Below are 13,608 nucleotides of genomic sequence, written 5' to 3' on the forward strand. Positions count from 1 at the left end.
ACTCTCACAAGAGTAACAAAAAAAATGAGTAAATGCTCTCAGGACGCTCATAATTAACTGGTTAACCGACAGTAAGTATTCTGACCGATTAACAAGTCATCAAGTCACCTTTAATTATATAGCGCTTTATACAATACAGACTGTTCAGGTAAGAGTAAGAGATCATTCTAAACTGTTAAGAGTTTACTTTTATTTGTGTACACTCACAATAAAATCTCAGCATATACTACTTGTCGCAGTTTTGTCTTTAATTTTGTTAATCTGTTAATTATTGAAGTGAAATATATTTTGCGTATAGGTCTATATATTCCTTTTATACATTTTATTATGTTTTTCTCCATTCACAGAAGCACTGCAGGTGTGTGATAATATGATGAATCCTCATGTTCTGTTGTTTATGCTGCTATTTACACATGTAAAACTAAACACCTGGGAATTTGTTGTTGTTGTTACTTTTAATGGGTCACAGACACTTAATCATATGTAATTCTAATTTAACATAATCTTGTCTGTTAATGGTTAACAAACTTTGGTTGTCAATAAGGGGGGAAAAAAACTAAAGGAACCCCTAAAATGCACACAAGCTTATATCTTAGAACAGCTGTGTCCCTGCAAAAACAAAAATCCTAATATTAAGCATGAAGTGCATTCTGATTGGCTGTGATTGTGTCATTCTGCACAACATTTCGCTTTCTGTCAGGACAGAAAAATGACTTGACGCTGGAAACTTCTTGTACTGCACACAGCATCTCACCTTGATTTCAGAAGGTTTGGGGCTGCAGAAACTCTCTTCCACCTCGATTTTAAACTGGCCACCCAAAACAGTAGAGCCGTCCAGATTGTTGAGGCCAGAGCCAGGCTCCATACAGCCATCTTTACTACCCATGTTCATGGGGGAGTAACCCATGATGTGCTGCTCTAGAGACGGTGGCGTAGGGAACATCTGGTGTAGATCAGCCGTGCCTGAGGGAGGGATGGGCAGAGAGAAAGATGACATGTAAGTGAAAGGATAGAAGGAGGCGGTACAGAGAGGCAGTACATCCATGACAAGTATGTCGTTTCAAGTCATCTCATGGGCCCATTTCCTACTTATTCTTGTGGAAAACAAAAATAATTATTGTCAAAATCTATACAAAAAACGTTTCCAATTGCAATAGAAAATGAATATGCTGCTCCCTCTCAAAGAAACATATGCATGTTGTCCCTGCTTGTCTGCGTGCAATGTAAAAGTTGTCACAGTGGCCAGCAGGGAGCAGTATACAGAGTTCAATGATGAAGTAAATCTTGTATATTTATAGAGACAGAGACTGTGCTCACTTATACAGGAGACAGGGTCCAGTGTGGCTGGCTTCGACTCCTTGCTGCCAAACTTCTCATCTGCTCCATTTACAGCTCTCCGTGCTCCAGGCTATGGAGAAATACACAAATTAGCCAAAAATCAAAACTATGATTTCATTCAAATTACAGCAATTTCTCTTAAGAAAATACATTTCCATTACAACATACCCTTATTTTCCAATAGCAAAGCAATGGCAATTTTAACAGTAATTATTTTGAGTACAGATGATATATTTCTACTTCTAATAATGTATGGCGATGAACTCTGAGTCCTCGCGTCAGATTGTGAGAAAAATTCACAGTGACACAAAGCCATTCAGGGGAGACAGAAATACGGCTTGATACTGACTGTTTGTTCATCCTCATCTGAGTTGAAGAGGTTGTCCAGGTCTTTGATGGAGACTGCCAGGTCTGAATCATGTATGAGGCTGGTGGAAGCGGCCCGGTTATTGGCCGCAGCCCGCTGAGCATCTGAGCAAGAGAGAAAGAGAAAGAGCTTAACATGGTCCTGTTCTCCAGCTTTATCTAGCGTAACCACAGCCTGGGCTTGAGACCACATCAGGACAAGCCCTTTCCCTCACCAAGCGAACACATTTAACCTTTATGGGCAACAATACACTAAACCGGCCCAGGCTGTCAACAGGGAAACTATTTCAAATAAAATAAATGGACTCATGGTTTGAGAGGGTTCATGAGAGAGTCACTGGAGTGTAACAGGACAATCCTTACCATCTGATAGAGCAGCACTGCCATCTTCTCCCTGCAAGAGAGCAAAATAAAATAGGTTTAAAAATGTAATATATAAGCCACACATACACAAAGGTTATGTTAGATTATATATGCAGGGTCCAACATGTACTTTCTGGCACATATCAATGGCAAGCAAGTTGAGAAAAACCAAAACATATCCACTTTAAAAAGTGGCAACCTGCAATTGTTACTTTAAAGAGCTATTTCTACTCTATTTCACCCATAAAAATTGTTTTGTTGGTATAAATTAATGTATTTATGTTGATTAGGTGATGTTAAATAATATTTTTGACTTGAGTAAAACCAGTTAAATGTAGAAGTAGATACCATATTTAAAAAAAAATGTTCGGGTGAAGTCGTCAATATATAAGAATCGAGCACTCAATGATTAACTTCCATAAAACACAATAAAACAGTCCAGAGTGCATCAGTTCATGATCACGTTAAAGGTGATCTAAACGATGCTGGGTGACGTCACTTCTTGTTGACGTTCGAAGTATTGTCAAACAAACGGAGGCTCCCTCCTCCTCATCCCCCCCCCCCCCCCCCCCCCGCCCCCACCCACACTTTTTGAAACAAAAAATGTTTCAGCCTAAAAAACGTGTGACATCGCTTAAAAAACGCGTGACATCGCTTAGAACACCTTTAATTAATCACAGAGAAGAAAGTGACCAATCAGAAAGGTGATGGTAAAAGAAGAGTAAAAGAGTGACAGCTAAGGAGAGAAACAGGAGACAACCAAAGAGAGGAAGAGAGGAAGGGTGGAAGCATATTTATACTTTGTCACCAAATTAACCAAATCTTCCACGCACAGCATAACAAATAACTTTGTAATATAAGATAACAGAGCAGGCTAATGGGACAGCAGCTTTCCCCTCAGCACCTTAGAAACCCACCCCAGACCCTTAACCTGCCCCTCACGCAACCTGCACCTCCCAGAGCCACCATTACAATGCAAGCCGCACACTATGCGGAGATTCATTACGCCATGCATAATTTCATTACGCTGCAGGCCGTCTCTCTGCATAAAGAGTGTAATCTGTTCCTCCGTACACACACTTCACATCCTAATGACCAACTCCGTAATAAACGCCTGTACATGCAAATCACTCCGCCCCGTAATCGATAGCAGAACCCTGGGGTGGAGTACAGGAGTTGAGAAGCCAATTTTCTATGTAGACTATTTTAAAACAAATGAACGCCGCTGTGTGTATGTTTATACGTAACATAGATACACGTGCGCTATAAGCAATGAGGTTGTTGTACCATATGGCCCAAATTACTTAAACCTCTCCTGTGACTGCAAAAAGAGGCTATAAGGTACCAAGACACACAAATGACGTGTAATTCTGAGAGTAGGTACCAAAAAAGCTCTTACAAAATGATGGAGTAACAGAATACAGAAGGACAAAGCTGATTTTTGTTCAGCCTCCGCAGCTGCCACAAAAAGACGCTAAAAGTATGTGTGAAAATCCAACAGGAATGGGAGAGACTGTCTTCGCCCCCTCTATTCATGCACTCTCCTCCACATTTGAGGGTGTCAGATTCAGATCTCAGATGGGAATCTCCCATAAGCTGAAGATAGCAGGCATGATGCCAGCACATTACATGCTACACTGCCAATGGAGAATCTGCAGCTTCTAAAATTCCTTTTCACAGGGAAAAAGAGTCCATGTGAAACAGGATTGACAGCCTATTTTACTTCCGTAACATTGCATATTTCCAAGTGAAACTGAAACTAGCTTGTAAAAAGAGAAAAGCACCTTTACTTTTACAATACCATACAAATGTTTGGCAAATAAATGCAGTTAATTACAGAATAAGAGATGTCTTTTAAAAACATTAAAATGAAACTTACCAACCCTTAACTTTTGAATGTTAGTGCAGCCTTAAAACTAGTGCATTGTAGGATTATATCTCTAGCAAAAAGTGTCGCTCACCTTGTGTTTCTTCCCCGGTTCTCTATCTCCCCCTGCTTTGTCTTTCTTATCCGAGAAGGTGAACTTAACATCTCCGTCGACAAAAGCGTAGGGGTCAACCTCAGGCTCATGGTCGTTGCCTGTAATGGCAGCAGCCAGGTGCTGGTTCTGTCGCTGCAAGTACGTTTGGAGACGTTCATCTGAGACCTTGAGCGGCCTTTTGGAGGCAACCATTGACCTGGTCAAGACAAAAAGAAAAATAGGTCAAACCATGACTAAAACAATACAACACTGCATGGTATACCAATATACTGGCAGAAGGTAAATATATCATCCAGATCAAGTGGGCAATAATTATTTTTCAAATAAATTAATGCTCATTTCATAATACCCAAGGAACACATATGCTCCTAATTTGAAAAATTAAGAACTTTATGGGACACAATGAAATTGTATTTAAGAAATTTTCTTAATTAAGGGATACGAGGACATTTTTACAAGCAAAATTATTATTTATTTGAAACTACACTTTTTAAATATTTCTGCTTCAAACTGCATTTAATAATTATTTATATTCTAAACATTGAACAGGGCTTGAAATTAACTTTTTTACTTGGTAGAACTGGTGCTCCCAATGTAATTTTTTTTTTTTTTTAAGTACCAGCAAAAATTTAGGAGCACCCACCAAAAAATCAGCAGCACCACAACTACAATTAATATATATTAAAGGATTTATTTTATTTAAAAACAGCACGTTTTGTAGAGAAACAAAACCGAAACTGATGCCCCGATCATGATTTTTAATTGCAGATTCCAATTTTTTTTTACAAGTAAATTTGCTAATTCCGATACCGGTTGAAGAGTCCGCCCACCCCCGCCCCCCACTTATTTGTTGTTTATTTGCTCTATAACAGGCCAAACTGGCCTTAAAAAACAAACATCTGTAGGCATTTGAAATTACAGGAAACCATAGCATTTTAATCACAATCCAAACAAAGATGCTACACACATGTAGAATGAGCAGTTGTTTTTTATTTAAATTAGATTGCATCATTTCCAAGACTAAGAGCAAATACAGAATGGTCTGACTTTTGCTTTGTGAAATTGTGCTACATAAGACACACCTGCACAAAACAAAACCAGACTGATTGAATGAATGAATAAAAATGTAAAATTCACTTTCTGACAGCAGGTGGCGCCTACGGAAAATAAGCGTTTCTTTAGGTACCGCTGTTAACAAAGCAGCAGCGCTTATAAACACTACTTTATACGGAGGTAAGAGGAAAAAAAAAATGCCATCGAAACTATTCTGAAGTCAGTCAGTTCTCTTCAGAGATACATTCATTTAAACCCCCATTCAATATTTATATTTTTCGTCCTATATTTCGCATCGCGAACAGTAATCTTGCTGTGCCTGGTATTTTCTCTACTCCATGTCTGCGCTCTCCTCTTTGCGTCCGTCTTTAACGTGTCCCGTTTCTGGCCTGTGTTAACGTCCTTTTAACAGACTTCGTAATGTTTTCGCACAAATAACATTCTGGGAAATTATTGCAATGCAGTTTGTGTGCAAGTCCGGAATAGAGTTCAGCCAAAATTAAACTAAAAACCAGCCGGTTGCCGGTCGTGTGTTTAGAGCACAAACTGGCCGTTTCCGATTTATGGCCGGTGTGGTGAAGAGATGAGTTCCACCAGAGAAATGAGTCCCGCCTTAAGTGGGATAACGCCCATCAAGTAATACATTTATTTGTATAGCGCTTTTCACAGTACACACAACTTTACAGAAAGACAAACAGCTATTGTATAGTAAATGAACTGCATATGTAAGCTAACTAAAAAACCCTAAGAACGAGAAATGTTTAATTTCACAATCAATAGCTTTGGTTACATACTAGTATTTGAAAAATATAAGTTAAAAGACATTAATGGTCGTCATAACGTAGATCAAACGACTTGTATAATAAAGTGACTGTCGTATTTGTAACCAGGCACTAAAGCGATTACCCATAAAACGTGCTTTGAACCAATCGGATTGCTTGGGTCCTACGGTGGGACTCATCTCTATGGTGGGATTCGTCTCTACGGTGGGACTCATCTCTTCACCACACCGGTCGACCGATGCATCTCTAGAAAAAAGGTCGCACCACAACAATTATTTGCATTTGCACAAATGTGAATAAATTTTGAGGTCACACAGATTCAATTTCGGGAGCATATGCGAACAAAATGGTCGCAATTTTAAGACTTGTTGAATTAAGTGGCTAGAAAAAGAATGTTCTGCATAATGCGAGACTTTTTTTCTAATTACAAACAAGCCCAAAACATATGAGGGGAGCTAAAATATGCACTTACAAGCATTTAAAACATATTACAATACAAACACCATCGAGTAAACATTGTCATAATTCATCAAAAGTAAATCATAATCAATCATTTAACATAAATGCATGGTATTCATTCATCGCGAACTGCTCTGACAAGCGAGCCTGTAGAATGGCTAACATCGCAGCGTTTTGACTTTGAACGTGGAGCGCTCACATTCTTTTTATTAAATCATTGACAAAAACCACTTTGAGTCATTTTGCAATTCCTGTTTTTTGGCCTCAAATTTAACACCTCTTAAAACGATAATCAAAACTTTTGGTTATACCGTTAAGGACAGCGGTTCCCAAACTTTTTTTCCTGCGCACCCCCTTCTATGTCCCAACCAGGTTGGCGCACCCCCAATCCCCACTTCAAAAAAATAACGTTTGTTTTATCGCCATATAAAGACTCATGTTTAATCATGCGCAAATAACCAGAACACGGAGTGTATTAGTATTCCCAGTAGGCCTATATGTAGGGTTGGGTATTGTTCAAAATCTTTCGATCCGGTGCCAATTTCGATACCGGTTCCTAACGAAACTTTTTTCGATACCAATTTTATGAAATCCATTTTACATTTACATTTTTACATTTATTCATTTAGCTGACGCTTCTATCCAAAGCGACTTACAATTGCTATATATGTCAGAGGTCGCACGCCTCTGGAGCAACTAGGGGTTAAGTGTCTTGCTCAGGGACACATTGGTGTCTCACAGTGGATTCGAACCCGGGTCTCTCACACCAAAGGCATGTGTCTTATCCATTGCGCCACTACCACCCCTTTTTTAACATAACACATTACCTCAGAAAAACTTTGGTTTTATTTTTTTCAGTTTGACTCATGCTCCTTAGCCAGTGCACAAAGGAACAATATTTATATATATATAAAAAGAGCTCACCAAAGCTGAATTTGTTTGATCAAAAATACAGTAAAACTTGTAATATTGTGAAATAGTATTACAATTTAAAATCTTATTTGAATATGTTTCAAAATGTAATTTATTCATGTGATGTCAAAGATGAATTTTCAAAATCATTACTTCAGTGTCACATGACCCTTCAGAAATATGAAAACAGTTTGCTGCTTAATATTTTGGAAACTATCATTTTTTTTCATGATTCTTTGATGTATACAATTTTCAAAAGAACAGCATTTATTTAAAAAACGAAATATTTTGTAACATTACACATGTGACATGTTTTAAGTTCACTTTTGATCACTTTAATGCATCCTTACTGAAAAAAAATTCTGACTAACCAACACATTTTTGAACGGCAGTGTACATTCAGTTGGTCATTATTGCAATATAAACACTATCAGACTGATCAACAAGGTATATCTTCATTTACCAGTCGAAGACGGAGCCACTTCTGCTCTTATGTTTACTCTGTGCACTGTCAAGGGCTTCATCATATTTGTCATGGTACCGGTCTTTGCAGCAATTATTTTACCGCACATACTGCATCGCGCGCTGTTGGCATCGAGCCTGGAGAAATGTACCCACACTTTTGATCGACTTTTCCACATCTTTATGGTATTGTGTGTGTGTGCTCGGGTCACAATGAGTATGTGTATGTGTGCGAGTTTGTGTGTGCTCGCGTTTCATATAAGTATGTGAATGGAGAGTTTGTGTGCGCGCGCGCGCGTCTCATAATGAGTATGTGCGCGGAGAGTTCCGTGCGTCTCGTGTGTGTAGAGTTTGCTTGTATGTGCGTGAGCGACTTTAGGTGTCGTTGTGCATTTCATATGTATTTGTTTTATCAAAAACTAATAAATTATAGTATTATGTAGAAAAAAACAACTTGCATCACAATAGGTGTAATTGTGATTGTCAAAACATTTGGTAACTAAACAGAATTTTACACAATTTTCACGATTTCAATTCAATTCTTGGGATTTGATTTCAATCTTGATTCAATATTGACTCTTTGGATAAATATTAGGTAGGCTACAGTAGATGTTAACATGTTAATTTTTCTCAAGAAAAAAATAGATCTCACATAATGCTGTAAACATACAGAGAGCCCTGTCAGCTGGTATTAAAGGTTAAAAATTAACAAATTAAATTAAATATAATTTGGTTTTTATTATAATAACAATTATGACACAAGTAAAAATATAATACAAATGTAATATAGTGCACATATTTAGCAAAATACTCCTCTCTATAGCTATTTTTTCTAGTCAACTAACGTGCTGGACTGGTCATTAAATGGCTTTCCTGAGGTAAATGTAACGTTCTGTGATATAATTGTTCACCTGCAGCTTTACTGACCTCTTTCCGTGGATGAAAAACACTGATTGATCGATATTATGTATGAGGCATAAATACCTTTCGGTAAGTTGTACTGTATCTTTAAATAAAAACTAACAGATGATCAGTTTACTTGAACTGAGGCGCTACAGCGATCGGTCACGTCACATTTACAAGCACCAAAACGGTATTTATTGTCTGAATTTGGTAATAAAATTGACAGAACATGAGAGCTGAGAATTTTTTTCATATCAAAAGTAACCTGCTCTGTCTTGTCTGTCGGTGTCAGTGTCCTCTTTGCTCCGTGATTTTTTCTGCGTGAGAAAATGGATGTGTGGCGCGAGAGTGTGTGAAAAGTGTCGATTGCGTGAGTCTCACGCTGAATGCGTTGAGTTGACAGCCCTGCTTTTAGAAGGGGGGAAAAAATCGTCGGCATCGTTCCTCCTTCCGCCATGCTTCTTCTCCATGTGAAGATTCATTACATTAGACTAGAGTGCGCACTGCGCCGCATGCACACAGTGCTTCTACATGAGGGGATTGTTTACATCAGAGTGCGCACGTGTTTCGCGCAGCATATACACAGTGTTTGTTTAAGCGGTTGATGGAAAATAAGCTAATGTGCGTTCTATAAATATATATTCTGATCTATTATTTTTCACGGTATTTTGAAGTGCCCGCGATAACAATATCGAGCTTATTCATTACCGCGATTTATCACATTACCGAATACCGCCACATGTCTACGACGCTATGATGAGTTAGAATGCAGTTGTGACTTCTGCTGTTTGATCATACAGCTGAATGAACATTCAAACAGCTACTTTAATCTCCTGACTGAACAAAACATTTCAGAATTCACACTTGTAAGCAGTTGCAGCTGTAAATCCCAAAAAGTGACTGAACAGCCATAAGCCGCGTTTCCACCGCAGGAACTTTCCCCAGGAACTAGGAACTTTGGGCTGGTACTCGATGTGTTTACACCGCAGGAACCAGGGTCTAAATGAAGTTCCGGGTAAATATTTCCCCCTCCGATAGTCCCTGCTCATGAGGTAGTACTTTTTCAAAGTTCAGGAACTTTCAGGGGTGGGACTTGTGCGCTGCACAAGCTGATTGGTTGTGTTCACGCCGCATTTTGGTTGGATGATTCCACGCAGCATTTTATTTATTTTTAACCTCCCTTTGTAAAAAATCTATTGCGGTTCGTGTCGTGGCTTCATGCAGTAAGAGTTGTCTGTCAGCAAATATGGAATTTAATAAAAAAAAACTGGTGGACTGGCGACGAGTTTCAGGCTTTATTAAGGGTATTTGTGGAAGAGGAAACTTTCTGCGCGTTCGTCCCAGCCATCTCACGGTCAATGTCCGCAATAGCTGATAACATACAAATGTTATATCTAACGTTAGCATTACGAGCTTACTGAACACGCTTTATCAGTGCTCGTCTCTTTTCTGCCACAGCTTTTATTATTAAGTCATTATGTTTACACATTGTCATCTATTGCAAGGCACTCCAAACCATGTTACAAATTTACTATAACAGGATTGAAATAGCACTTTGAGGTTTGTAACAAACAACTATTTACAAGACTATTCACTATTTATGATTGATAGACGGGGTTCAGGCTTTTTTTAAGCGTATTTGCGAAAGAGGAATTTTTTGCGCGTTCGTCCCAGGCATCTCACAATAACTGATAACATACGTTGTCTAATTTTATACGCATACGAGCTTTCTGAACACGCTTTAGTATCAGTGCTCGTCTATTTTGTTTTGTTAATTACCTCGTTAGTAAACCAATACATAACTGCAGCACAGTTTGAATCTCCTCCATACTTATTATAAATGTAGCGCAACCCTTTTACAGTCTATGGGCGCAACTGATTACTGTCCGTCGCAGACTGGTTTACCTTCCCGGTACTTTAGACCGCGGTGTAAACGCAGAAAGCAACCGGTCTGGGGCGAAAAAAGTTCCTGGGAAAAAAGTTCCTGGTACAAATTGTTCCGGGTAATTTCGGTGGAAACGCGGCTATAGTAAACACCTTTCCTAATTAGGTCTACACCGCATAAACCATCTTTTGTGATATCATTAGGTAAAATTCCATACATAGATTAGCTATGGTTATTATTTATAGGCAAATTATTGTTTATTATTTATCGTTAAATTAACCAAAGGTTTAATCAATTATTCTGAAAAAAATCAATAGATTAACCGTAAAAAAAAAAAAAAAAATCAATAGATTAATCAATTGAAAAAAATAATAGTTTGTTCCAGCCCTAATTAAGAGTTGACCATTTAAAAGAACAGCCCTATTTTTATGTCCATGTGCCCATAAATTATTCACCAACTCTGAGAGGAAAAAACAAAACAAAAGGAAGTTCTATCACTCCAAAATCATGTCACACCCCAGTGCCTGAAGTCTCTGTTTGTGTATGTTATGTAAAATCCCTCTGTGTTTGTTGAATGGTATGTACCAACCACTGTTTTCTCACACAGATCCAACCACTGCAGCTCTGGTGGGGGGTGACAGTGCACAGTGGCGCTGGCCAGAGATTAAACCCATTTTGAGGCCCCAGAGTGCACAGGGATTACATTAGGCCGTAACAGCAGAATGGACACAAGAGGACACCAGCCAAGTGCATCCTGGGATTGCACTGCATACCATTACATCTCACTGTGGCCAACAGAGACAGCTCTCTAAACCACAGCACTGTCTCTTTTTCTGATCTTAGGCAACTCCAGGCAAAAATGGAAACAATACAGATGAAAACCACTTCTGAAATGTTCAAGTACACCTAAAACTGTTGAAGGAAACTAAAAAAAATTAAGAATTAGATATGTGTGAAACATCCACACCACAACATTTTCCTAACAGCCATTTTTCCTAGTGAGGGATTAAAAGGACACACATTTTAACTTAATTCTATCAACAAGCATTCTTCCAAGAAGACAATGGTACTACTGAGCAATGTGTGCACTTTATTTTCCCATAACACTGCTGCTTTGTAAATTTATGAGGGGCATAAAGTCACTGCTTTCAGTATCTCTCATCCATAACGGTTTAGAGGAAAAGTTCATACTACACTAACATTATTCAAACAAACGTGTCCAAACATTCCCAAACTGGGCCAAATATCAGTGCGACCAACAAATGTTCCCCCTTCAACAGATTCAACAAACACTATCTCATGTTAATAGATGTGACGTTGTGGACCATACGAAAAAGCAAATGTTTTAATTTTTTGTATACAAAGTAACAGCCAAAGTGATGAACGTGCTTTCCGCTGTATTAGGTACAATCATTTTAATCATCATGCATATTAGCACAAATACAGAGAAAACTGCAGTAAAACAATGACAACTTCATGTCTTTTGGAAGCAGTGTGGGTAACCGTTTGTTGATTTACATTTCTGGAGAAGCAGATAAGATGTACACTTTAGCAGAAATTTTTCACACGAGTAAACATGTCACGGCTTAGTTGGAGACTGTCATCAAACAGCACTGGCACCGGTGTCAAATGTCTGTGCCTTTAAATCAAGGTAGCCACAAGGGAGGCCAGCCGAAGTTCCCTTGGTGCTCTTCCAAGAAAGTCTGGGCTTAGCATATGGTGGATCTGAACACATCCTTCTTTCATCCTTAATTTATTTTAACATCAACTGTTCCATAGAAAATATTAACCCAGCAACAACAGTAAGTTTCCATTTCACACACATCATGTCTGCATTCTTGTGACTTTTAACCTAAATCTAGTCAACTTGCTTGAATCTAGTCTAGCTTATTACTGCCCAATCTGACAGGAAGATATTGTTTGACTGACAAGTAAAGCGATCAAAATCAGTCTGTGACTGAAATGATTCCATTTGTAAATTACATTTTATATATAATTTTTTTCAATAACAACCTTTGGATTCTCTATCATGATTTCATTCAAAGATTTAGGGTCAGTAATATTTATTCACACCTTTTTTTTTTTTTTCAGAAATTACAATTTTTATTCATTAAATAATCTTGAAAACAACAATGATAATAAGAAGAAATGTTTTTTGAGCACCAAATCAGGATATTAAAATGATTTTAGAAGGATCATGTGACACTGAAGACTGGCGTAATGGCTGATGAAAATTCAGCTTTACCATAGCAGGAATAAATTAAGTTTTAAAATATACTAAAATGGAAAAAAAATATTTTAAATTGTAATAATATTTTACAATATTACTATATTATTTATCAAATAAATGCAGCTCTGGTAAGCAGAACATTTATTTTAAAAAAAATCTTACCAACCTCAAACCTTTGAACAGTACTGTACATAATATATTTAGCAACAGTCCCTTAAATTTACAGAGTGTGTAGAAAAGCAGTCCCCCAATTTCTTTCTCTCTCTGTTTTGTTTTTCCTTCAGATCCACAAGCTAGTGTTTAAAATTGTCGCTTGCTTATTTCTACTCTAAATCCCTACTTAAACCCCTGAGTGTTTGTATGCACGTGTGAGATGGACACATAATCTCCTAGTTCACAACAGTGCTGGGCCTGCACATTAGTGAAGTATGATGTCAAAAAGGCGCATCGTGAGAGATTAACATGATGTGTGCACTCAGAGAAAGAACATTCTACACAGAACAAGAGTGTTTATGTGTGCGACTGTGCGCGAGGCTACATCACAGCTATTTCAAAACACATAGGCCTACTGCACAAACAGACGGGAACGTTTGGGGTTCAGCCTCTCGCTAACAAACTCTGGCTGCTGCAAATAAAAGGGCCGTGAGCGGAGGGGATTAAGGGGGTCCACAGGGTTGTCCCGCTCTCACTTTAGAAACACATTTACTTAAGCCATTATTACACAACACTAATGCACAATACAATCCTCCTGGCTGTTTACAGGTTATGGAGAGATTTAAGATATGTACTTTCAGTTCACTGCATTGTATCAGAATGTAAACAAAATGTGTTTTGAAAACGTCTAGCCACACAGCCAAAAATCACAAGGCAAAG

At 38.2% G+C, this 13,608-nt stretch overlaps 1 protein-coding gene across 1 annotated transcript in view; it reads right to left on the reverse strand.

Annotated features, from left to right (window-relative positions):
- The window catches only part of med13a (mediator complex subunit 13a), an 87,407-nt gene that overhangs the window by 18,777 nt on the left and 55,022 nt on the right, over positions 1 to 13,608 (reverse strand). Inside the window, exons 10-14 of the mRNA XM_082157127.1 lie at positions 4,029 to 4,245; positions 2,068 to 2,098; positions 1,688 to 1,809; positions 1,318 to 1,408; positions 755 to 963 (exon numbers count right to left, since the gene is read on the reverse strand). Coding sequence (XP_082013253.1) covers positions 755 to 963; positions 1,318 to 1,408; positions 1,688 to 1,809; positions 2,068 to 2,098; positions 4,029 to 4,245 — 670 coding nt within the window. The remainder of the gene's footprint in view (positions 1 to 754; positions 964 to 1,317; positions 1,409 to 1,687; positions 1,810 to 2,067; positions 2,099 to 4,028; positions 4,246 to 13,608) is intronic.

The sequence above is a fragment of the Leuciscus leuciscus genome (genome assembly GCF_965113295.1).
Source record: "Leuciscus leuciscus genome assembly, chromosome: 24".
NCBI classification, from domain to species: Eukaryota; Metazoa; Chordata; class Actinopteri; order Cypriniformes; family Leuciscidae; genus Leuciscus; species Leuciscus leuciscus.